We start from the raw sequence: 25,997 nt of genomic DNA, 5'->3' as shown, positions 1-25,997 counted from the left end.
TCTTTGTGGGGGGCCCTGAGGCCCCCAGAACCAGCTGGGAGGTGGCTCCTAAACTCTTGTGTAGCTCTGGGGTTTGGGAAATCCAAACAGATGCTGTGTGTATCATTCCTGTTCTCCTCTTGTTGAAAACTCCAATCTCCATAGAGCATTTTCCCCTCCAGGGACCAGCTCTGCAGCCCTCTCCTGAGGTGGATCTGCTCATCCAGTTGCTTCACTCCAGGCAGATTTCTAGGTGGGTCCCACAGTGGGGATTAGAGGGCTGTCTGTGCAGGGAGTCAGCATTGGTTTAGTGCAGAGGTGGGCAAACTACGGCCTGTGGGCCACATCCGGCCCGTGGGACCCTCCTGCCTGGCCTGGGAGGCTACCCCAGCCCCTCCCCCGCAGCCTCAGCGCGCCATGCCGCCGGCACAATGCTCTGGGTGGCTGGGCAGTGCAGCTGCAGAGCCCGGCCTGACCTGGTGCTCTGTGTTGCGCTGTGGCATGGCTGGCTCCAGCTGGGCAGCGTGGCTGTAGCGCCGCCAGCCACAGGTGCTCCAGGCTGCCCAGTAAGCGGGCAGGGAGCAGGGGGGGTTGGATAGAGGGCAGGGGATTTTGGGGTGTGGATAGGGGTCGGGGCAGTCAGAGGGCAGGGAACAGGGGGGTTGTATGGGGGCAGGAGTCCCAGGGGGCAGTCAGGAAGAAGAGGGGGGTTGGATGGGGTTGCGGGGGGCAGTCAGGGGCAGGGGTTCCGGGGGCAGTCAGAGGAGAGGGAGCAGGGGGTTTGGATAGAGGGCAGGGGAGTTCGGGGTGGTGGTCGGGGCGGGGGTGTGGATAGGGGTCGGGGCGGTCAGAGGGTGGGGAACGGGGGGGTTGAATAGGTGCAGAGATCCCGGGGGCAGTCAGGAAGGAAGAGGGGTTGGATGGGGCGGTGGGGGTGGGGGTTCCGGGGGCGGTCAGGGAACAGGCATTGGGAGGGTGGATGGGGCAGGAGTCCTGGGGGGGGTGGCATCAGGGGGCAAAAAGTGGGGAGTGGGATGGGGGCAGGGGCCGGGCCACGCCTGGCTGTTTGGGGAGGCACAGCCTCCTCTAACCAGCCCGCCATACAATTTCCGAAACCCAATGTGTCCCTCAAGCCAAAAAGTTTGCCCACTCCTGGTCTAGTGGTTAGAGTGGGAGACTGGGATTCAGGAGGCCTGAGTTCCAGCTATGTCCCTGACTTGCTTGGATGAGTCACTGTCTGGGCTTGTGTTTCCCTCTCTGACAAAGGGGGACAATAGTGCTTTTGTGTTAAAGGGATTCTTGGGTGAAAGATGCTCAAAGCAAAGGGTGCTTCAAACTACAGGGGAAAGTGGCCCAAGCAGCAGTGGGGAGAAGTACTCTAATCTGAGTCCCCATGATTTCCCCAGTGCAAAAATGGTAGGGTCACTGTGTGCATAGATTCAAATGATTTGTGTAGCTCCCATACCTGCAGTGGGAGGCAGCTCTGGTGCTAGGGAGGGATGTGTGCTAGATATGGGAACCTCCTGCCGGGGGTATTAAGTACTGTTGGGACTGCTGAGGAAAGCCTGGATGAGGAGCTACCCTGGATGAAGTCTTCAGGGAGGAGGAGGGGTGGGTTGGGGATCTCCCAAGGCTTGCACGGTTTACTGGCCACGTTTGGCTGGATTTAAGAGGCAGAAGCATTTATAGCAAATCCTAATGCTGTGTCAAAGCCTGCTTTCCGCTTTGCTGGCTTTGTCTCTGTGGGGGTATTGCATGCTTTATCCCATTTCACAGCCTGGACCCTTTGTCCCCTGCTTAGGGGATTACATGGGGCAGAGATGTAAGAAGGGAGGGAATCCCACCCCTTTATCTGGCTATGTATCTATCTGTGTATCTCTGTCTATCCACTCTCCTGGGAGACAAGCTTTCTGCCTTCCAAAACCTTGCCCTGAAATGCTGATTCAGAAGCGGGCAGCATCTTTCGGGCTCTTGGCAGAATAAATGGCTGTTGCTTGTTCTCCAGGCACTGGGATTTCATCCCTGATTTACGGTGCTCAGGCTTATCAATGTCCCTTGCCTGAGCTGGGCGCAGTGATGATGGTATGAAAGTTGTTGTGTGTGTGGCTCGTCTGCTTCGGGACAAGTGGTGGGAGGGTGGCTGTCTAGAGCAGCATCTCCTGCTGGGAGTGGAGGAATAGAATCATAGAATCTCAGGGTTGGAAGGGACCTCAGGAGGTCATCTAGTCCAACCCCCTGCTCAAAGCAGAACCAATCCCTAACTAAATCCCCAAATCCCTAAATGGCCCCCTCAAGGATTGAGCTCACAACCCTGGGTTTAGCAGGCTGATGCTCAAACCACTGAGCTATCCCTCCCCCCTAGGAGGGGAGGATAGCCCAGCACTCCCTCCTCTCAGCTTCTTGCGATGGGATGAAGATTTTGACAGCCTAATTCAGCATTTAGGGAAGGATAGAGCTGTGCAGAAAGTTTCCCCACTCCCACTCCTTACAGCCCAGCTGTGACAAACTGACAGATAATTAACAAATCAAGGCTTCCTATTAGTCTTGTCCCCGATGCTTTGAAACGGCTCCTTCATTGCACATGTCCTTTGGCAGAAGCCTGCACATTATGGCTATTGAGTGAGGCATTTAGATCAGTTTAGAGGGGCTGGGGCTTACCAAGATTTCAAAATGGCTGAATGTTTCTTGGCACAGTCAATGTTAACTGTCAAAAAGAGGGTACAAGGGTCAATGCTGGGAAGAAGTTGTTACCTTACTGATTAGAGTAGACATTAGAAACCCCTCCAGTAATGCAAGGTGTTGCTAAGGAGTATCTCTTGCTTTCACAGAGGATGGCGTGAGTTGAAACCACAGTTAAGAGGGCAGAGTTTTGTTGGTCTGGGATTGGGTATGGTTATAAAGTCTACATGCCAACAACAAGCTTGGATCAATAAATCCTTATTCATTACATCCAGAATCACATCTGGCTGTGCTCAGACACTGTTCACAATTTGCTGTGTGGCCTTTCCCCTTCCTCTGCCTTAGAACTGCTGAAACACAGGGTATGTCTACACTTGAAGCTGGGGTTGTGTTCCCCAGCTTGAGTAGACAAGTTTTTACTCAGGGTGGCTAGCCCATGCTACCGTGGGTATACTACTGTTTTTAGTACACTAGTTGAATGAGAACTGGCAGGAGTATGTCTGCTTGAACTAGGCATCACACCCCAGCTCCATGTGTAGACATAGCCTATGGAAGTGGGTCCCCCCAAAAAACGTTCTCTCTCTGTGTAACCTAGAATGGTCACTCTTCTCATTCTCCTCCAGATAAGTTAATATCTCCAAATATACCAAGATGTAGATACACATAGCAGTGGTTCCTGAGCCTGACACATGTTGGAACAGTGAGAAAGACCTAATTGCATCAAACCCACTCTAAGTTCATGTATGTGGAGCCCATCAAGCTGAAAGCATCCAGACAGCATCTGCTGTTATCAAATCACTCGTGAGTCCAGCTAATTAAAATAGAGCTTCATTTTTCTGAACCATTGTTTGGCAGGAATTTGAAACAGGTCTAACCCAATTTCTGCGTGTTTATGAGCCTTTATTATATCAAAGGTACTTTTCTGTAAATGTACAGGGCAGCGTTAAATGAATTGATCCGCACTGTATCACTGTAAATGCACTATGGAGTTGCTAATGATTTCTCTTTCAGCTTTCTGGTTTCCAGACATATTCCAGAAAGCTTGTTTTCTTCTCTCCCCCGTCATCCTCTTTCTCCCACTTATATTTCTCCCTTCCACACCCCCTCCAGACTAGTGGGTGGTGGTGGTGGTGGTTGTTATTTATTAAAACATTTACACATTTGTGGCAATATGCAAACATAGAATAATAAAAGTTAATTTTATTCTCCAAACTGGCATAGGACGTCTCTGTATCTACTAATGTTCTTACACAGTGCAAGAGAATGTCTGAATGTTGCTGTGTTGAATCTGTTTGGTATGGTGGTGGGTGGCTTTTTTTTTTTTATTTAAACTTCTTAGATTTTCAGAGTACAAACAGGTATCATATTCCTCCTCATAAACTGATACACAAGGGATAAAAATACACAAGAATGTGGTCCCTGAAGGCTGGCTCTGCTTCTAGACATCCAAAAGCTAATTCATTAATACTCTCTGCAGAAAGAGAATAGCACACATAGGGCTGTTCAGTCCAGTATATCTCAGTCTGTGTAACTGCCGAGTAGAACAGTAAGAGGAGGAAATAACTGTTTCCCAGTTCCAGATATTTACAACTAAACATGTTCATATCACATTCTGAAGTCTGGGGGTTTAACTCGGAGTATTGTGGTGAAATTAAGAAAGGAAAATTTAGGGTTAGCATCAAGAAAACTTCCTGACTGTGTAATGCAGTAGTGGGCAACCTGCGGCCCATCAGGGTAATCTGCTGCCGGGCCGTGAGACAGTTTGTTAACATTTGCATGGCCGCCCGCAGCTCCCATTGGCCGCTGTTCGCTGTTCCTGACCAATGGGAGCTGGAGGAAGCGGTGGCCAGCACGTCCCTGCGGCCCGCGCCACTTCCCACAGCTCCCATTGGCTGGGAATGGTGAATCGCAGCCACGCAAATGTAAACAAACTGTCTCGCAGCCTGCCAATGGTTTACCCTGACGGGCCGCATGCAGCCTGCAGGTTGCCCACCACTGGTATAATGTATTAGGCTGTGGCATAGTCTCCTTAGGAGGATGGTGGGGGCGTGGTGATGTTAAAAGTAGACTAGACAAAGCATTAAAAATAAACTGTAGGGAGCAGTCCTGCACTATCGGGGGTGGAGTGGATGGCCTGTTAGGGCTTTTCCTTCTCTAGTTTCTGTGATTTTTGTGGGGTTCTGTTGATTGAAGCACTTCAGGAAAGGCTGTTGCATTTGAGACAGCTTATCTATCCTGGAATGACTTCCATGGATGATCATCACTTACATTTCAGTGCATTGTATTTTGCATTTAATGCAATGTGCCCCAGATGGATAGTCAAGTCTGTGTAAAGCTCAAGGGCAGCATTCATGAATTGATACTGGAAACAACCATAACATTTTAATACTAGCAAACTTGGGGGAAGGCTCTGCCAAATGTGCGGACATCAAACTTATGAAGTGTTAGCTCATCTGACGTGTTTTTAAAGACGGTGCAGGTTGTTCCATAGAGGTTTAGTGGTCCCTTGATGATCGGAGCATATAACACTCCTCTTTACCTCTTGTAATGCTGGTAGAAAGAGGCAGTGACAGCATAAGTAATTGAAGTACCTCAAATCAAGTGCAGCATGGCCTGTTGCACTGTGGGCTTCCCAGCTCACAGCCCTGCTAACAAGACTTGACTAATCTGGAGGGCACCATCTCTAGGGGTCTGTTCTGTGTCAGAGTTTATTCAATCCTCACTCTCTCTCCTGAGACTACCAACAAAAGTTTCAGTTTTACTATGGACACCTGTCCTGCTAAAAACTAGGCTGTGCCTACCAACTCATATCACCTGGGCCAGTTTTCCCAGCCTGCTAATGTTCATGGGATGACGTGAGAGAACTGCATTCTATCCACTGTAGTGTTTTGGCAGAGCACAGGAGTGTGAGTAAATCCAGATACTCTTGGATGGCAGAGTCACCCCAAACTTGTTCTGTGCTAACCTAGGATGGGTACAGAATGAATGCAAACAGACCGAAAAGGGCTTGTGTACGCCCCGGTGCTTCCTGTGTTTGCATTCATTGCTCATGTTGCTATTGCAGAAAGAAGCTTTAATCCTGTCATTCTTACAAAGAAATGCTGTTCCCTTTTTTGTTTTAAAACAAAAAAGTGGATTATTTAGTTTGAGGTTCCCAAAGCCCAGGAAATGCATCTCTAGGGCTCCTCGTCAATTTGGGGCCTAATGAAATATAGAAAATACTCCATAAAAGCGCCTTTATTACTTTAGTTGCTTAAATGTGGAGTTTTTAGCCATCAGGTTAATGTTTTTGTATCATTTTTTGATTCGATTGTGAGCACTTTTCCAGGTATCTCTGCCACTTGAGCGCTAATTGGATTTCCGCAGATAAATGGTGCTAGCTGTAGCCCTTACCTCACTGCGTTCTTGCTTCATCATTATTTTATTTGTTTTTACTGTAAAGGTTAATAAATCTTTGTATGTTTAAAGCATGGAAAATGGCAGGCAGGCAAAGGACCACAGCATGGAAGGGGGAAATCTTTGCAGTGCTTTCTCAAAATTGAGTGAGGCATCGTGTCCTTTGTGGTATTTTAAAATGGCCAGCTGGGTGTGTTATGTGGCCAAGTAGCAATCCATAATTCTTCAGATAAAAAGCGTTGATCTCTCCACTAGTTCTCAGACAGAGCTTGAAGGCATTCCAATTGGGTTACCATTGATTTGGGCTGGGGAGGACACTAAGTAGCACTGGTCTGTTTAAGAAGAAATATGTGGAGTTTATTTATTTATTTTTTTTAAGGAAAATTGGAAGCCTTTTAGTGCAAACACACCTTGGTACCCCTAGATGATCAGGAAACTCTATAAGGAACCTACTAATAATGTACTAAGGCCAGGGAAGTAGAAAAGATCAAACCATATTCCTTGTGTTCTAAAAATGGGAAAACGTCAGATTGCTCTTCTGGACCAGGCATTGAATATTGGGCTGATGCTTTTGCAGTGGCGTGGACCCAGGCATTCAGTATTGTGCCAGTGCCCCGCTGCAGCATGGACCAATCATTGTGTTGGTGCTAATGCTTTGCAGTAGTATGGACTGAACATTCAGGGTGGGTGCTAATGCTCTCTGCAGCATTTTGTAGGTAAAGGCTGGTGGTTTTTTTTCCCCTGAAGCGGGTAATTGTTTATTAATTTTTTAGTAGGTAAAAAGTGTAATTGTAATAATCCTTGACATGTGCTGACTGCTCCAAGGTTTAAGGAATAAGCAATGTTGTTTTATAGCTTCTGTGCCTCACTCACAGTGTCTCCTGGTTTAGACGAAGATTTCTGCATTGAAACTGTGCAGGGGCAGGATCTCTCCAGGATAGTTGTCTGTAGTATTAATCCTTTTGGACATTTGAACTTGATCTTGGATTGTGGGAATTTGCTGAGAGGTTTTAGGTGGAGAAGGCAGGAGACAAGGTGTGTGAATTCCTTGTGCATATATGCTACTGTATTGGTTGAGCCTTATCTTGAATGTATCATGGCACTGATCTGCTTTGTTTCTTTAAATAGTGAATATGAGATCTCTGAACATTGACAAAATGACCCCATTGGAAAGTGAAATCTTCTCTTTGTTCTTAGAATATTTATAACATGGACAGCAGCAGTGTAAGCTTTTCCCAAACTTGCCCTTGCATTGTGAGCATCCTAGGGGTTAAAAATGAAGTTCAGTCTCCATATCCATTCGCTCTCTTCTGAAACTGTTCACATAGGTTTCCACTTTTGAAGGAGAATTTTTGTGATGTGGCGTCCGTCCATTGGAAACTGGACAAAGACGAGTGATGTAGCTGAATTTGAACTAGTAAAACTGTATGCCTCTAACAACCCCTCCCGCCCCGAGACCATCCAATCCTTGCCAGTCAGTTTTTCGGACCCATTGTAAGTTGCTCTCCTAATGCAGCAATTAAAAACAGTTACAAAGTGCATAGGCTGCATCATCATGTTATTATTTTATATTGCAGTAGCAATTACGAGCCTCAGTCTGGACCGGGACCCCATTGTGCCAGGCGCTGTACAAACAAAGAACAAAAAGACAGTCCCTGTCCCAAAGATCTGACAATCTAAAGATGTTTATGTAAAATTATCATTTGCTTAAATGTTCTATATCCTTCCCCTCTCTCTGCCACTTCCCCGTTGCTGTGGCTTGCATGATTTATTGTGCACTTGTCTGTATTTCCAGCTTCTCAACCATTTCCAATATCAGACCTTTTGTTTGCCAGTTTCTTCTAGCAGGCCTGGCTCCTTTCTCCCTCCCCAACCAGCTGTGCTTGTATGCACTCATGTTTGAAGCTTTTGAGGTACGGGCCAAGGTACTGGTGCGTGAGTACTAAATTAACCGTCAGGTGTAAGAATCCCAACCACAAACCCCTATTTCAACGCCAGTCATATGGGTTCCTGTCATGACAAGGAAAACACAGTTTGCAGTTCTCACCATGCATTGCCCAAGGAGTGGGAGGTCCATCAAGCAGTTCTCTATACAGGAAGTTCAAGAAACTGTGGCTTGCTGATTCTCCAGTGCACAAGATTAATCTCCCTCGCTTACATCTTTGGTAGCAACCTCCACAAATGGGACACACGTTGGGCCTTCTGCAAGGGAATCTAAATCATGTATGCAGTTTGGTTAGCCAGCCTCTTGCCTGTGGAATCCTAGGAAGCCAAGTTGGTCTGAACAATGACCCTGTTCAGGTGCATCTCTCTTGCGTGATGAGCCTTCCAGAGTCTAACATTCAATGAAAATTTTGATGCTTGGATATTGTTATTAGCCAGGACACAAGCCTCCCATCTCCCCCTCCTTAGTCATCCTACAGTGTAAAGCATGTGAATGGAGATCCACCAATTCTTGTTTGTCCTGTACTTAAAAGGATGAGACAGTTACTATTATTTTATCCTGGCACACTTGAAGATACTGTGGTTAGGCTAAAAGGAACAATCCTTCAAAAGCTGTCAGAACCGAGCTCTTTCAGAATGTCAGCGGGGTGGGGTCGAGGGGTTGGGGGTGTTGCCATCAGCTAACTCTGATTATTATATTCTGCATATTTTTAGTCCTGAAGTCAACAGGGTGAGCTCATGGTTCTCCTGTAGTGAGCATCTTGGACACTGAGTCATTACATTCCTTTGGAGTGATTCAGCCCAACAGCTTGACACCTTCATTAATTTTACAGCACAGAACTTCAGTGCTCTCTAAGCTTCCTTTACAAAGGATAGATTTAAAGGGAGCTAATACATAACTGGGATGCTACCTTGAAGAGTTATAAAACGGGAGCCTATGGAAGTCAAGAAATCAAATTCCTCACCTTGCCCCTTCATCTAGCACCTATCCCATTGGATCAGTTCCCTTGCCCGTGGCGTGCTGGCATCATCTACATTTTGAGGCCAGACCCTTCACCCACTTCCCTGGGGCACTGACCTGATGATCCATGTATATCCATAATGATCCAGCACTTTCAGCACTGAGGTTACTGCAGTTATTTCTGTAAACAGGACTTCAAATAACTTCCTGACAGTTGGTTTCAAAGCCAAGCAAATGTCAAATGTCATCTCTTCTCCTCCTGTCCCCCCACTTTCTAAAATCTCCTTTGGTGGTAGCATCAACAATTGTAGGAAGGTTTCCAAAGGCAAAAATATAAGAAAAAAAGAGGCTTTTAAGAGTTGATTTATTTAGTATGCTTATTTTTCTTCGGGGAATGGGAGGAAATATGATTCTCTACTGTCCTCTCCAAAAAAACCTCTGACTTTGCACTCCAGGAATAAAGGCGTATGCAGCTTATTGACTATGCTTGAATTTTATAGAAGCATTTGTTAATACAGCTGTAATTACAGGTTTTATTAGTGATTTATTTATAAATTGTTTTTTTCAGGCATTTATTACTTGAGGATAACAATTTATTTTGAGTTGAACTTGGGACTGCAATGTCTCATCCTCCTTTCTGAGATTAAAAAAAATACACATTGTACCCTGTTTGTGTAATGTGTGCGAGTGTACATGTGTACATATATGTATGTATCTCTGTAGAGTCTGGCTATTTTAAGGCTTGTGTTTCTTTTAAAGTGTGTGTAGTGTTTTCTGGTGTTCGTTTATTGCAAATGTATAATACTTAATATCAGCTTTGTTCTTTTAAGAGTGAAATTTTGGCAAGCTGTCCATCATGTTTTAACCAGAGCCAAAAAAATTTAAGATGACAGACATATTTCATTTTGAAAGGTGGCTACTGCGCAGACGAAGTCGCTACTTTTCATAAGGGCTTTTACTACATATATCAATGTGTTTTAAGAGAGACTTGGGTCAATAATACCATGCTTTAGAATTCCCTAAATACATATTTACACAATAGACCTTAAAATATATTAGTCTATCATGTCAGCTCCTGTACACTGCTATCAGGGATGTTTTATGTCCTTAATGTATGATACAATAAAACTTTATTTTTTATAGCATTTTTCATACAAACTGTATCCTGGAATGCTTTGTGGAGTTAAAAAAAAAAGTTACAAGGTTAACATTTAAAAAGCTGAAGGGGAGAAAAATTAAGAGGTATATGTGACGGAGAAGGTATTTTGAGATGAGATTCAAAACTAGATGGGGAGTCCACAGAGCAGAGAGAGAGGAATATTGCAGAGGAGAAGGCTCTTAGACAGTGGTGAGGTTTTGTGAAGAGAGGGGGCTGGTTATACCTGAGCAGAGGGTGTGGAAAGATCAGGCCCCTATAGTCAGCTGGAACAAATGTGAAATGGCTCCTGAAACAAAGGAGCTGAGAATGGGGATGGGCAGGTGTTTGTGTGGTCTCATTTCTGTGGATATGAGAATAGTGAAAAAATAAGAGGAGGAAAAGTAAGTCAAGGGAGAAAGTGTCCCACAAAACAGGGCTAGATTACAAGATTTTGATTCAAATCAGTGAGAATCGGATAGCAGTGAACGCCTGGGATTTTGCAACTTCTTTCTTTTAACTCATTCCATTGTACTAAGGGAGTGCCAGGAGTTTCAGCTCAGTGGAGGATGTCTCCTGCCTTTGGTATTAACTAGGCACAGCAAGGTGAGATGAAGGCGCCTTAGCTTGGTTTTTTCTGGCTTTTATTGATTTTTTTTCTGTCACCATCTTAATGTAAATTAAGCAGGGTTTTTTTGTGTGTGATAATTATAGATAAATGTATTTAAAGTAGATCTGGATTTTGTCGTCCTGGAGAAAAGGAGGAAGAGTAATTTTTCCCCCCATCCCTGTCAGATGTTCATTTTAATTAGCAATTTTAAAAAATTGAAAATAAAAGAGGAAAATGAATAGGTGTTGAACCAGCCTGTGATATGTAAATGCCAACTAGTAATTACCTAAAACCTCAATTTTCTTTCTGTTTCATCTTGCAAAACATTTCATTTCCACTGAGTGAAAACACTTAATTTGGGCTGCGTTCCTTGGTGAACCCAGCCTCTCAGATCCTGCGCCTCCCCCAGGTCTCAGCTAGGGGGAGTACTGGCTCTGTGCTTACACAGCGTTTGCAGCTCTTTCTGTCCCAAGGTTATGCCTCTCGTGCCATCCTGGTGGTTTTACTCTGAATTGAATGGAAATCCACCCCCACCCTCCCATGCCCAACCTTTAATCTGGTTTCAGAGTGCCTTGCTCTTTCCAGTATTGTTGAATTCTAGGCAGTCTGTGGCATATCATATTTTTTACTTTTCACCTGGGTGTTGTCATCTTGGCATTCTTGAGTTAGATTTCATTCATAGAACTCTCTCTAGCCTGAGTTTCTGGATTCCTGAGACTTCTGATTTTAAATGTATTGACCCTTCTTCCTCTTTCATTACTGTTTTGCTCTCTCAGTTCAGGATCCCTGATGTAGATCTCATGCCGAGCTTGTTTTTTTTCCTACCTTCATTCCTTCGGGTTCTGGATTGTGGGACTCTTGCTTTATATTTCATTCATTTTTCTCTCTCTCTATTTTGAGTGAGAGCTATAAAATTTGACTTCCTAGGACTGTAAAATAAAGTTCATGTAGGTTTCTCTTGCCTGTTAACTTTTGGGAGCTGTCTTTTAATATGTGTTTGTGTAGCATGCAGCACAACAGGGCCTCGTCCTTGTTGGGGGCCAGAAAGAAAGATCTGTGTACCAGGGAAATGTAAATTAGGAGCCTTAGAGCCATGTCTCTCTCATTAGCGACCTCCAGATACTCTGCTTAGAAAGAACAAGTACTTTTTGTGATATATAAATTAGGGGTCCTGGGACCCTGAACCCTGAGTTAAGAAAAGGTGCGGTTTGAACTGGGAACTGGAAGCTTGGATTAGAGAGAGCTCTATGTGTGGTGTCCCAGGACCCTGACTCTAGAGAGCTCTGCCTGGAATCTCAAGGAACATTGCCTCTTTAGTGAGATATATGGCTTCATAATTAGCCCCTTGCATTTTTTCATGAGTGCTAGCATCAGCGTTCTACAATGTGTTTCCCTGATTAACAGCTGCTTTGCAACTATTTCCTTGTGCCACCGATGACCATATTTGTCAAGTTAGTCCTGACAGAGCATGGATTTCTTACTAAAATGCAGCATTTCTGTTTGAAGGGGTTCTCTTGTTGCTCACGGTGCCAGGCTTTTAAGTCAGCCCTTGTTACAATGTGAGCTGGCTTTAGCCTGACGCTTGTTAACAGGATTCTGGGTATCTCCTTTGGAGTAGGAGTACAGAAACCTTTCACAGACAATTTAATCTTCTGAGCTTTGCAAACGTGCAGCCTTTCACAGGGGGGTGGTGAGAGAGAGGGGGTATTGCAGTAGGCTATGTATTGATCAGTTCCATTTGCCCTGTAGCCGTGGCCTTCTGCTCTGGCTAAAATAAGGTTAGCTTTTGTTAATACTGCCATATTATTTTTAATACACTTTAAAAAAATAATTCCCAATACTTTTACATACGTCATATATATTGCCAGTGTTGATTGCCTTCCGCACATGTAATGTAAACTATCTGGGCATAGTTCATGGCCTGTGCCTCCGCTGCTTAATGAAAAGGAAGGTTGCATTTAAACGGACACAAAGCTGTTCAGAGACAGACCTCCCCTAACGATGTATAGTCTCAGACCCAACCTTTAGTTCTCAGGTCATCCTGAAGTCTTGCTCTGTGAACAAATACTATTCAGAGGATCCCCAATATTAGGGGATCTAATACGTCTCACTCATTGCTCCCCCAGTGGCACTTTAGTCTGATTTCCATCTTCATCTCTTTTTTCAAGTCCTGCATAGCTGTGATGAGTGTGTGGAATGATTTTTTGGAAGGGGGTGGGAAAGGGGTTGCTTGCCCCTGCATCATCTTCTGAACCATGTGTTTTATTTTTCACATGCCAGCAGCTGATAAAGCAGCTTGGGTTCCTTATGTAAAAACCATGTTGCTGTGAGCATAATAGTAAAGAGGGCTGACTTCACCTTCCTCGCCAACACCAGAGGAGAGGGAGATTGGGGGTGTGGGTGAGGGACCTTGGACCAATGTCAAAGTGCAGTGCCTTAGCCTGGAATTTTCTCAGCTTGCTGCACTCCTGCAACATCTGCAGTAAAGTTCCTGTCTCCATGTTACATCTGTGACATTGAGGTGGAATATTTGCCTGAATGTATGTAATTTGGCTGGACACAAATATATCCCATGGATAGCCACATTCATCTTCTAATTAGAAAATCAAACGATATCCCAAGCTCTGCTGCAGCATTCCCCCCACGGTATTTCTGATCAAAAGTGTGTCTGATTCCATTGCAGAAGAAGGGCTGATGGGGTAGCAGGTTTATGGTGTTAATTTACTTTTAACAACTGAATACACTATTTTTCGTTAAGAAAAATAAAGGACAGAGATCTACTGGTTAAATGCGGTCTGCTGGCCACTGTGTGCTGGCAGTCTGAGAATCTGAGTTGGTAATATGATGATTCACACTACTTGGCAATGTCGTAATATTAGAAAATTTTGGTCAAGTGTTACAAATGTTACATAAATAGTATGGAACAATATGTTTCCAGCTGAATCAGAATTCTATTTGCTGTATGGGTTTTCATCTATACATGGGTCTGCAAAGTTTTTTATTTTATTTTATTTTATTTTTAATGGACTGCAATTGTTCTTGTTCGTTCAAATAGAATGATCCTTAGAAAGTAGGAAAGCTCTCTTGTCCCTTCTTGTAAAAAATTAGCATGTATCATGGCCAGAATTGTTTCATATGAACATTTTATGCACAAGATAAATGAGGAAAATGAAGGAGATTCAGGTGAGGAAGAATACATCTCTTCTCTAAAGGCAAGCACAAACTTCCAAACTAGAGAAACATAGGCTCAGGAGGCATTTTGGAGATGGGATGTAATATTATTTTTAATAATTTTTTTTGTTGAAATGTTTACATTTTGCAAAACAAAAATATCTCCCAATAAATGGCTGCAATCAATATAACATTAAAAATGGATATACTTAAGAAAATAACAGAAGGGAAAATGTTTCATTTTAGATTACATTTTTTTAAATATAAACTGATAATATGAATGTATGAATCCGAGAGCTTGCAACATTCTGGTTCCGACAAGTCCTTTGTGTCTGTTTTACAAGCTCACTAGAAGCGGGAGGGGAGTGTGGAAGAGTTCCCAAAGAAACAAGTAATTAACATAAGAAGGAAAGTGGTTTTGATATGTTCGCACATCTAGGTGTCTGCTTATTTGGGCATTTTTCTTATTCAGCACATTATCCTAAAGTTATTAGTTTGGGTGCTTTATATTTCTGCATTGGGCGTAGTGATATCAGAGCAATTTAAATGCGTGATTTGCCTGTCGCCAGCATTTCCAAGGGAGAGATCAAGCGGCACATAAACGAGACCAAAATGTACTTTATGTGGGGTGTTCTGCTCTATTATTTTATGACTTGAAATTATTGAATGTAAACTAAAAAAATCCAACTGTTCCCCTCCCCCTAACTTTGAAGTGTGCCGGGACTTTGTCAAATTCCCGTTAAAATAAAGATGTCAATTTCATCTCCCTTCCAAATTCATTTATCATGCTTTTTTAAAAGGTGTTTTCTGCTTTACCTGATGTTTAAATTGGATTCGCTCGTTTATGCTGTTCTTTGCTGTATCCCCCACGTTTTTCTTAAATGAATTAGTAATGACAGCGTACTCCATCATACCCTCTCTACAGCCACTTTAAGGGAAGCCTGGTGATCTAAACCTTTTAACCTATTAAAGATGATTTTCCCCAATTGAATCAGACCCACCACAGGTGTAATAACTAATCATTTAAACTACACCTGCTATTATGTATTTTTAAGCCATTATGCATGTTGGATAGATGATAATTCATGTTTATTGCATTGTCCAATGGATCCGTTTTGCCTACACTAGCCTGATTAATGTATTTAAAGAAATAAGAGATGCAATTTAAAAAAAAAAAAACATCGATGGAATGCACTGAGGAGTACATTGAAAGTGCCATTAAACCCATCAGAACTTTGCTCTCTGACCAGAAATGCATATTCCAAGGGCTGGATTCAAAACCAAGGTGAAACTTTGTTCATTTCAATAGTGATGCTAGATTTTTTTTTTCTGTCATGAAAATTTTTTAAAACAACTTTAGATCTTAACTCTAAAAGCTGCATTGTAGCTTGCACTTCTTGCAAATCCTCTTTCTCCTTCTCTTGCACTCAGTACAGCTTATAGGGAATGCAGATGCCACCATTTGGGGTGAAAACCACACTCTTCTTCTTCCTTGTATATGGAAGACCAGCTTCATCTAAGTACAGAGAGGGAGCAATCTCTCACCTCAATATGGATATGTCTGTCTTCTAAGTCAACTTCAAGCACGTTATCCCCTTCTGTGCCACATCCAGAGCAGATGTCTTTTATAGAGGGAGATCAGATGGTTTTCCACAGTGCAGCAGGATGTACTGTGTATGTGACCGGATGGCCGAGGGGATTAATATTGGAATATGGAGCTTTTCTCTTAGTCCTGTGTGGTATGACCCATAGTAGTCACAATGTGGTGACTGCTCAGCAGACTGTGTGAAATGAGTTGGTGGGCCTCAGCTCTGTGCACTGCATCAAAAGCACTATCACAACTGGTGCAAAATTGGCCTCCTTCTAGATAATATCAGCAGAGAGACAAAGGATTGAATGGGCTATGGAGAGTCAATGCCCTTCATATCCTTAATGGTGATTCCTTCAGAACAGAACTGAGGGACATAGGCAGGGGTTTGTGTGGAGATTTGCCCTGTTATATACACTCCGTACATAGAGAGGAATCCAGCACCTTTCATTGGCACTTTAAGGGACTGCAATCATTGTGTGGGTGCAAAAAGTGTCATCCCAGTCCTTACACTCTCTGGAAATATGGACCTTTAAGTCCTAAGTCACTTAAAGGTTCATCTTCTAGAGCATCATGAAGTCAAAGTTCTTAAACCAAAGCTGTATATAGTTTCTACCACAGCAGAGCATAAATATAACCATTTATCTGCCCAGTTGGGTCACTTGGAAAATAAAACTTAATCTTTGTCTTTGGTAGGTTAGTGTGATCCAAGGCAAGGAAAATAACCTCTCACCTGCTAATAACAGGATCAGGTATCCTAATGGAGTTTGTTTCATACTAAGCAGTGTTTCAGCTTGGTAAAAGATGTTCAAGGAGAAACTTCTCTAAGTCAAATTATTAATGCTGTACTATCTGATTAGATTCAGAGTAACAGCCGTGTTAGTCTGTATCCGCAAAAAGAAGAACAGGAGTACTTGTGGCACCTTAGAGACTAACTAATTTATTAGAGCATAAGCTTTCGTGGACTACAGCCCACTTCTTCGGGTCTGATTAGAGATGAGCCTGAGCCACAAATTTTGATCTGGATCCAAAGATTCCCCAAAGTCATATCTGGGGTCTGGTCCAGTCCGTCAACATCTGATGCTGGATTTGATGCCTTGATGTTGTAGTTCAGAATTTATTTAGAATCAGAATATTGAATGTTCTTAACTCAGAGCTTTTCACTCTTCTGTTTCTCCAATCTTCTCACCCTAATCAGATCGCAACAGCAGTGAAGTTTCTACAGAACTCCCGGGTCCGCCAAAGTCCGCTCGCAACCAGAAGAGCTTTTCTCAAGAAAAAAGGTACAGATTCATCAGTCTCATTCTCTGTTAGTATTTATGAGGGGGCTTGGGAGTGGGATGTAGGCCAGGAGTTATTGCTGTGGAAAATTAGGTATTGAGGGAAAAAAGATCTCTTGTCCCAGGAAATTTTTAGTGTGGGGTCAAGTCAGCTCCGTTTTCCTCCCTGCAAGTCAGAAGTAATATTGGCACTAGACAAGGCATTGTAGAATGAGTTATGGGAATTTTGGGGTTAACTACCAGTAGAGCTCTTCAGAAGAAAGGACAGTTTAGAGTTACAGGCTAGATGGTCAATTCTAACTCCTTAATGACATTGGCTTTAAAATGACCAGCTGTAGTTAAAAGGTCAACTGCTTCAGAAGAGAGCCGGAGAGAGGAATGAAGGAAGAGGGACATGGTAAGAGTAAACAAGGTCAGGTTAAGGTCAAGCTTGGGGTCAGCCTGACTTTCAGCCTGAAATGGCAGATTACTGACCATGCATGGCCCTTTCTATAGCAGGGGCAGGATGGATCCTGACAAATCCAATATCGTCTCAAGCCAATGGAACCTGCTTTGGCCACAGGCTGATAATAGTTTTCCCTTCTGTTTATAAAGGAACTGACTTTGTTTTTTCCTTTTATGTTCTGAAGTTTTAAGACAACAATTTAGGAATTTACTAGCACATTTCAGGTGAAGTTTATTCCAGTGCAGATTGCCCAACCAAGAACCCTCCACATCACTTAAGTCCTTAGCGTGGGATTTACATGATAAAGAGGCTCATGCCCTGGAGTGAATTTCATGCTTTACAGAGTTAGAAAAGGTAGTTTAAGTGCGGGGGGGGGGTGTAAGTGCAAACTCCAAAATTATGGGTGATGGGGACCCATTTTTACATTAGTGTTGTGATTTATTACAGTATAATTTGAATTCTTCAGCCAAAGACCTTGAGCTTTGGAAAGTAAGAAATCCCAGGGCTATATTAGATAGGTTGGAGATATGAATTGTTTAGTGAAATCCATGAGACTTGATGGCATGAGATAATCTACTTACAGGGACCCCTGCTCACCTTGGGGCAGAAAGCACTAAGGATGGAATGGCAGGAGTTGTGATCTAACAGCTTAGCCACAAACTGTACTCTGCAGGTACATCGTTTGGAATAGGGTCCTTTCCCCGCTGGCCCTAGTGTCAGTTACAAAGCAGCCCAGCAAGGTGGTGCAACTCTGCTAGGTGTGTTGTTTGTCCTGCTCTGCCATCAGGATGGCACTGGATTTGCCAGTATTGCAAAATTTGGAGCTTGTTGGCCACTCTCCTCTGTGAGTTTTTCCTTGAAATATGTGGACCTACGGGGAGCAATTAATCATAAAAGCTTGGGGATTTCAACTCTATCATGGAAGCAATGAAGCAGGGGAAAGCTGAGCCTAAAAGCTGTGCTGATTACCCGGGGTAACCTGATACAAAATCTATTGTTGCCGAGAGATTCTTAGCCCCCAGTATATCGTGCAATATTATAACCGCCTGATCTTCTCCTCTGCTGACAATGACCAGTTATTCCTCATTTTCTCTCTCAACGTAGCTGGGTTAGAATTTCATTTGCAGAAGGTATTTAGAGCAATTTAGAGACAAATGTCTCTGGTGTTTGCTCTGCACTTCCCCACCGCAGGCTTCGCTGAGCAGTTTTTAGTATCAGGAGCTCCATCTAATCTGTTTAATTTTAATAAATCCCTGACTGGGAGAAGAGGAGGGGTGGGGAGAAGGAGGCAGAGAGACACTGTGGCCCGACTAATACTTCTTGTGAATTACTTGGCTAATAATTACCGAAGAGGAGAAACTGTTTGGTAGAACTGTTTGTTCCTGTTTGTTAATTCCCTCCCTCCCCTTTGCGCTAATTGCTCATATGGAAACTTAACTGTAGGAGAAAGTCCAGCAATGCCTGCACCCAGGAGTCATTGGGAACTTGATCATATGGGATCTGCCCGCTTGATCATATTATGTTACCTTTGCTCAATGCTCCAGAGCAAAGAGGCGCACATGTACATCATGCCAGTTGTGCCCTAAGGGGCAGGAAAAATTCTTTCCTAACCCTAGATGTGACTAGTTCAACCCTGGGCATATGAAGGAGAATTAACATGGCTGAGTATTCAGTTCCATTTACACCCTGAGACCTACCCATTGGTATTCTAAGTAACTATCCAGTGTTTTTCCTGAATTCTAGTAAAGCGTATTCTACCAGGAATTCCTGGAGTGGAAACTTCTCCTCTGAGGAAAAAATCTTGTCCATGTATTCATTAGTAATTACTGTGCAAGTCTGCAGCATGTTTCATCAAGGGTCTCGTGACTTTGCGAATCATAGAGATTAAGGCCAGGAAGAACCACCAGATATCTTGTTGGCCTTCCTGTATATCACAGGCCACTGACACCACTCAGCACCAGTCCCAGAGCCTAGGCTTCATCCCACAACCAAACATCTACAGTGCAATTTTATAGCCCTGCACCTGAGCCCCGTGAGCCCTAGTCAGCCGACACACGGGCCAGCCATGGGTGGTTTATTGCAGTGTATACATACCCTGAGAGTGTTAAGCTGCCTGACCCAAGGGCACACAGCAAGGCAGTGACAGAGTTAAGAATAGAACCCAGGAGTCCTGACTAGCAGTCCCCTGTTCAGTCCCCTAGACAACACTCCTTCCTTATATCATATATTATATCATATATCATAGCATATCTATCATACCATATCCTAAACATTTCTACCAACCCCTATGTTAAAAATAACTTTGTACATATCTCCGTAGGAAATAATACAGAGGCATCATTTCCTGGGAGGATTTTGCAGTTGGTCTGGTTGTAGTTTCTTCCAGCAGATTTTGCTGCAGAGAGTGGGGCAGGACCACTGGCTTTCTGAGAGCTGTAAGGAAAGAGATTGATACCCTGGCTGTGGGGGAGCTCTCGGCTACCCTAGTTGCAATCTGTTCCAGTACGAGTGGATGTAGGGAATGTAGGGGTACGAGCACTGGCAGCAGGGGTACTCGCAGGTACTGCAGTCTCAGTTTTGCTTAGGAAATTTCACATCTGGGACTTGCAGTGAAACAATGCCTTGAATTATAATCTTGACTTTTTTTAAATAAACATCTCTTTCGTGAAAAGGCAAATCCAATTTTATTTTTTTAAACATTATTTAATATAGAAATTGTGGTCCCAGAGGTGCACGTCAGTTCTGTGGGAAATGAAGGTTACTTTAGAATTATCAGCTGGGTTGGGTTTGTTTTCGTGTGAAACAGCAGCTGGGTGGTAGTGGAGGGAGGCTGCCCCTATTTCTGTCCAGTTAAGAGGTTGGGGGTCGTATATTACAGCCCTGGGATAATAAGCCTGATGAAGATGGAGAGAGTGAGGAAAGTGTCCTGGATTTAAGGTCCTTCAAAAGTTCAATGAGATTTCTGCGTAGTCTTGAACACTTTAAAACTTTCTGAATACAGAGACATTAATGAGAAACATGAAGTTATTAGAATCATTTATCATTTTCTTTGAAGCTTACACTGGCATTTTGTGTAATTTATGACATTTCCTCCTTTTTTTTTTTTTTTGTGAACTTCTTCAGATGAAGGGGAAAAGCAGCTGTTTTCCTTCAGAGTATCTGAAAAAAAAAAAAAAAAAGATGCTGTTTGTTTTTTGTCCAAGTAGCTGATTTTGCTGATGATACGCCACAGAGAATCAGTGGCGCCTGGGGAGTAATTAGACAGCATGTGGGGTTTGAACCCTGGTGGAAATGTGTCTGTTGTTGAGCTGTTGTGGCTCAGATGTCCTGTAATGCTCAACTACCCATCCAGTAGCTCATGCGGGTTAAAATTGTGTGTTTTGAATCTATAATATGTGACTGCAAAGGGAGGATGGTCCAGTGGTTAGGGTGCTAGGCTATGGCTTGGGAGTCTCTGTCCAAATCCCTGCTCAGTCATAGACTTCCTGTGTGACCGTGGGCAAGTTACTTAGCCTCTGTTCCCCATTTGTGAAATGGAGATCATAACGCTGCCCGACTTCACAGGAGTAAGGAGAATAAATTCATTCAAGATTGTGAGGTGCTTAGGTACTACAGTGCTGGAGGTCTTATAAGTACCTTAGATAGACTATGGTTGCTGTTGAATCACATTGGGGAAGAGTAAATCCCAGAAATTTGCAGGGTCAGAAACTCTCTTTAGAACACTTATTACCTTGATTGGTGCTTTGTATGTTCCTATACACCTGCTTCCCAACCGAGTCAAACTTCTGTTTGATGAGATGCGCAGGAGGTCAGTGGGAAGCTTTGCCCTTAACATGTTGGGTCTATTAATCTGTTTCATTACCTCAGCTTGTAGAAAGCAAGTTAATACAGAAGTTTTTCCACGGCTCTGTTGCCTGTGGGTCCCACACAGCTTTTGCAGTGCAGTTCAAGTAAAGAGTATGACAGAAGTGGGAGGTTGTTGTCAGACTGGAGGATAGAAGGCAGCTGGAGATGAGGGCTCCTAAGCCGCTGATAAAGAGGCAGTGCATGAATTTTGGAGTTTTAAGTGCCCCACCCCACAAAAGGACCAAAGGTATTTACTCGTCAGGAAACAAAAGTACTGAATCCAGGAATCTGCTGTAGAAAATCAGCTCCCTTCTCTTCCTCCTTTTAATCAACTGCATTCCTGGAAGTTGAACCCCCACCAGTAACTAAACAGCCTCTTGGCTGAAGACAAACCGCTTGCAGAAAGCCCTGGTGGATCACCTTGAGGATGGGAGAGGAGGGGCTACAGCCTGCAGTTGGAGAGTTTTAAGGAGAGTAAATTCTTCTGCAGATTTCAATTTAACTCTCTTTTATTACTTTCCTTTTTTATAATTTAAGTTCATTTCATGAGGCAGTTTGCATGTCCTTGAATGGAATCTTGTTACCATGAAAGCTTTTTTAGCATTGATTTCATAAGTCTTAATTTAATAGCTCCATCATTACTGAGAAGCCCTGAGAGTGAGGCCCTAGCTTTCCAGGTCACTGACCTTTTAATTACAAACCTTGTTCTGATGGCCAGGTTATCGACTGGACAGCTCCCAGTTTCTGCCCCCAGGATGAAAGTGAAAATAACCGCCTTTCCTCCCCCATCTCCAGAAAAGGGAGGAAAAGAAAAGTAACCTCTCGTGTTTCTAAAATTAATTTTCTCCTTCAGCTTTACTTTGTAATTAATTCTTTAACATGTCTCAGTGAAGCTTGAACAGTTTTTACAAAGCTTTTCCTTGAGCACAAAATGCAGTGCAAGTCAACGGAGTCCAGTGACAGCTCATCCAAAAAGATCCAGTTAGTAATGTGCTGCCAAGACCCACCCACCCATCCCAGGAGGATTGTGGAGGACCTCTCCTCCAGCTTCTGAAGACACACTTAGTTTGACTCAGGGATGTGTAGAGGGCTCGTAGATCCAGACTAGTCTAGTCATTCTCTCTTGACTTAGCAGGATATGGATTTAGGAGGAGAGGAGCAAAAAATGGAGCTAAGGCATTAAGAGACAGATTTTCAGCCAGCCTTTGTTTTTTGTGTGCCTACTTCTGTGCATGCAACTGATTGTGCTAGTGGTTGCTTATCCCTTATCGCACATGCAGATTGTATAACTGGCTGTCCAGCTGTCTAAATGGTGTGTGCAAATGACTGTACAGACCCCATGAGTAGCATGGACAACAAAAAAGGGATGGAAAACTAGAGGCCAGAGCTGAAAATGTGGCTGTTAGTAACTTCAGTTTGTTTTGCAATTACATGAGAATTCTCACTATATTATGCATGCAATTCAACCGGAGCCAACAGCCTCAGACCAGAGTAAGAGAAAAGAGCTGAATGGAATGGCCCAAACCAGGGAGGATGCTTACTCCAGACAGTGATTCAGAAGTTTGGAACAGCCGCTCAGATATGATAAAAACCTTTGTAGACAGATAAAAGGAGAGTGCTGAAGAGAGGTTGGATGGCACTTTCCCATGGAAACAGAGTATTTGCAAAGTAAATAATTGTCTACATTTCTGTAGTGCATTTCATTTGAGGCTCTTGGAGCACATTACACCCATCAGCTGATTCAGACTCTCATCATCCTCTTAAGAGGTATAAAAGGGTTATGATGAGATCACTTCACCTACCATTGAAATGGAGCCACCTTGAAAGTACAATGCAGCAGCTGTTTAACAATATTGCAAGAGTTTTAGGACAGGAAATGAAGAATACTGTATCCAAGTGATCTTTCAGGGGGAGACTTGTAGGGATGGAGAATGTAATTACCTGAGTTAAAAATTTGCTAAGATACTTGAAAGGCACCAGGACATCTTCAGTGACCACAAAGAGTCGGGTTCTCTGTTTTATGTCTCATATGAAAGGCACAGCCCAGTATCCTTTTACATTATTCTAGGACACTGGCTCCTTATTAAGTTTGAGGAAAGAATACCCAACACCCCTTTCTGCAGTATTGTTGTGGTTGTGAAGGCTAATTCCCCACTCTGGCACTTCGAGTGCAAAAGGTGGGGGCCCACAGGGATTCTAAAAATTAATACTGGCCACTCCAGGCTTGAATTTAAACTCCCAAAATTACAGCTTCTCTCTGACCTTGGATAGGTAGATGCAGCCACCACCCAAGTGCAGAACCCCTTTGAGAATCCAGGAAGGCGCAATTGGGAATTCCTTCCTGTGGGGTACCCTCAAGCCCTTTCACCTGCCCTCAGGGGAAGAGCTGAGAAAGAAAAAAAAAAAAAAAGAAATCAGCTGTTCTCACCAGCTAATTAAACAACCTGTGCACAAACCACTTAAAACACAAAAATCCAATTTTGTTCTTAAAAAAGGTAAATTTTATTAATAAAAAAAAAAAAAGAAAGAAAATACATCTGGGAATTTAGGCATTTGCTAGATTTAAAAAAAAAACTACAAGGATTAAGCATCAAGAATAGCTTTCTTGAGGTCCATCTTAAAGGTTACAAGCAAAACAAAAGCACCTGGGGTTAGCACAGAGGAATCCACAAGCCATAAAGGAATAAAAGAGAGAAATCTAATTGCATCTTCTTAGACATTTCCTGATCTACTTACGGATCTGGGGTTTCAAATGAGTAGTTTCTAGGTATGATACTGATGGGTTTTCATACCTGGCCCAAGCTCTTACAGTATAGCTCTGTCCTGTCCGCCTCTCCCCGGAGAACAACCCAGACAGACAAAAGGGGAGTCATTTTTCAATTTTAAAAAGTTCTAGCCTTCCCATTGGCTCTTCTGGCCAGGTGTCCACTCACTTCCTTTCCCCTATTCATAGCAGTGAGACTTTTTAACCCTTTATGGGTAGAGCGGTTAGAGAACAGCGACTAAGAGGTATTTTATAGCTACTGGCTGGCTGGGTGTCCATAAAAGAGAGCTCCCCCCCCCCCATTTATCACAGTGGGCTTTGAAGGCCTCGCTACCATGTATTGAGCCAAGATGACTCTGTTTATCTTGTGAGATCTGTTGGTCTCCCTAGGACCTCAAACGGGAGCCGTAGAATGAAGAGATTGAACACTTTTCAGCACTAGCAAACTTGCAACTGTTCCCATCTGAATCCAAGTTATCGGCAGTCACATCTGCTCTTGGCACTCTGCTAATGTTTGCCCAGTGCTGATAATGTTCAGCCTATACAGAGAAGATTCCTGCTTCAGGTTGCTCATGACCCAATAGTACAAATGCATTCATGAGTTGGAGATTAGGACCACAGCTCTATGTTGTTAGTTTAATTTTTTTTTCCTGAAAGTGATTGAGAATCTCCATCCATCTGCTAAGAAGACATGTCTCCCTATCCTGCCAGTCTCGCATGTGCATATCCGTCATCTGGTGTTCTGTGCCAGCCTATTCATCATGCTGACTCTTCCCCCATCAATTTTCCCACTGCTTGTGTTATCTGAACTTGTCATGAACTCTACAGATTTTCTCAGCTTTGTGCCAAGAGGAAATGTGCAACAGCAGTGCCAGCAAAGCTTCACCAACCGATCAACTGTTAGGATATCCCGGGGAGTTGATTAGATAGCACTATTCCTTGGGGCTGCTGAGCTTTTGGAAAAAGGTGGAGCTTTTAGGATGAGGGATATAAATTCCTCCTTCCCCCTTCCTCCAAGATTTGGAAGAAAGATAGGGGGCAAGCCACTGGACCCCCATACAAATGGGGAGAATGATTCACATCCTGCCTCTGATTATGGCCAGTGCCTGGGATTTAAGAGATGACAAAAAACTTGCAACTTCCAGGATAGCTGCTTGTTGATGCTGGAGACAAAAGAAGGGGAGATCCTTCCTGGTCACTGCAAGAGATCATCTTATGTTCTGATGCATGGGCTTTGCTTAGCATAAATGTTATCAATTGTTGAAAAATCACCCAGCCTTTATTTTTGATAGGAAATAGCAGGGATGGAATCAAGAATGGAACTGGGAAGCACAGTGAATGCCTCTAAACGTTTAGTTCTGGTCAGGAGACTTTAGAAATGATCTCTTTGTGTTTGAAACTCCACTGTAATCAAGGGACGCTTAATAATTTTTTTTTAAGTTTCATTGTATAACAATGTAAAAGCTTGAAATTAGAGCTGGTTGAAAAATGAAATTTCTGTCCTATGGGAAATTCTGAGATATTGAATTGGAATAAAAAGTTTAAAATTCAGAATTTTTTGCAAAATGAAGTATTCCAAAATATTTTCTTACTATTATAATTTATAATATAAGGGACAGATGTAATAAAACATAATATAAAAGTCAAAATGATGAAATTGAAATAGAATATTTTGATATTATCAAAACAAAATGTTTTGATAACTTCTCATTGAAAACATCAATGAAATTGAGATCTTCCTGTGAAATATTTCCATTTAGTTGAATCAGCATTTTCTAATGGAAAAATGTTTTTTGAAACATTTTGACCAGTTCTACTTGGAACTGAAATGCTTCTTTACGGAAGTTCTTCCTGCAACCAAATAAGTATCTAATGGTTTGTTTTTGTAGGCTTGCTCCCAGGAGCAGAGCAGCACACCCTGTTTCGTGCTTGCAGGTTTGCTCATGAGGAGCTAGACTGTTGGCTTTGAACTGCAGCATTTTCTGCTGGGGGGAACCCTCACTTGGACCTGCAAAAAGACAGAAGAGGAAAAAAGGCAGGGCAAACTTAGGGCCAACCAACCTTGACAGCATGACCCTTTAAGTAACATTTCCAGTGGGGTTTGATAAGTGCTTTGCAGTTTCATGTCAAAAAGATGAAAATTGCTGTGACTTTTTCATCTGGTTTCTGTGTAAGGCTCTGAAAAGTGCATTGCATGAA

General features: G+C 43.1%; 1 protein-coding gene across 2 annotated transcripts in view; it reads left to right on the top strand.

The window, feature by feature from the left end:
• Nucleotides 1-25,997, top strand: part of PEX14 (peroxisomal biogenesis factor 14) — a 99,515-nt gene that overhangs the window by 34,973 nt on the left and 38,545 nt on the right. For both annotated transcript variants that reach the window (XM_054009168.1, XM_054009169.1), the window contains one exon: nucleotides 16,662-16,746. In XM_054009168.1, the coding sequence (XP_053865143.1) occupies nucleotides 16,662-16,746 (85 nt within the window). The remainder of the gene's footprint in view (nucleotides 1-16,661; nucleotides 16,747-25,997) is intronic.

The sequence above is a fragment of the Malaclemys terrapin genome, chromosome 19, assembly GCF_027887155.1.
Source record: "Malaclemys terrapin pileata isolate rMalTer1 chromosome 19, rMalTer1.hap1, whole genome shotgun sequence".
NCBI classification, from domain to species: Eukaryota; Metazoa; Chordata; order Testudines; family Emydidae; genus Malaclemys; species Malaclemys terrapin.
This window is presented reverse-complemented; position numbering and strand designations above follow the sequence as displayed.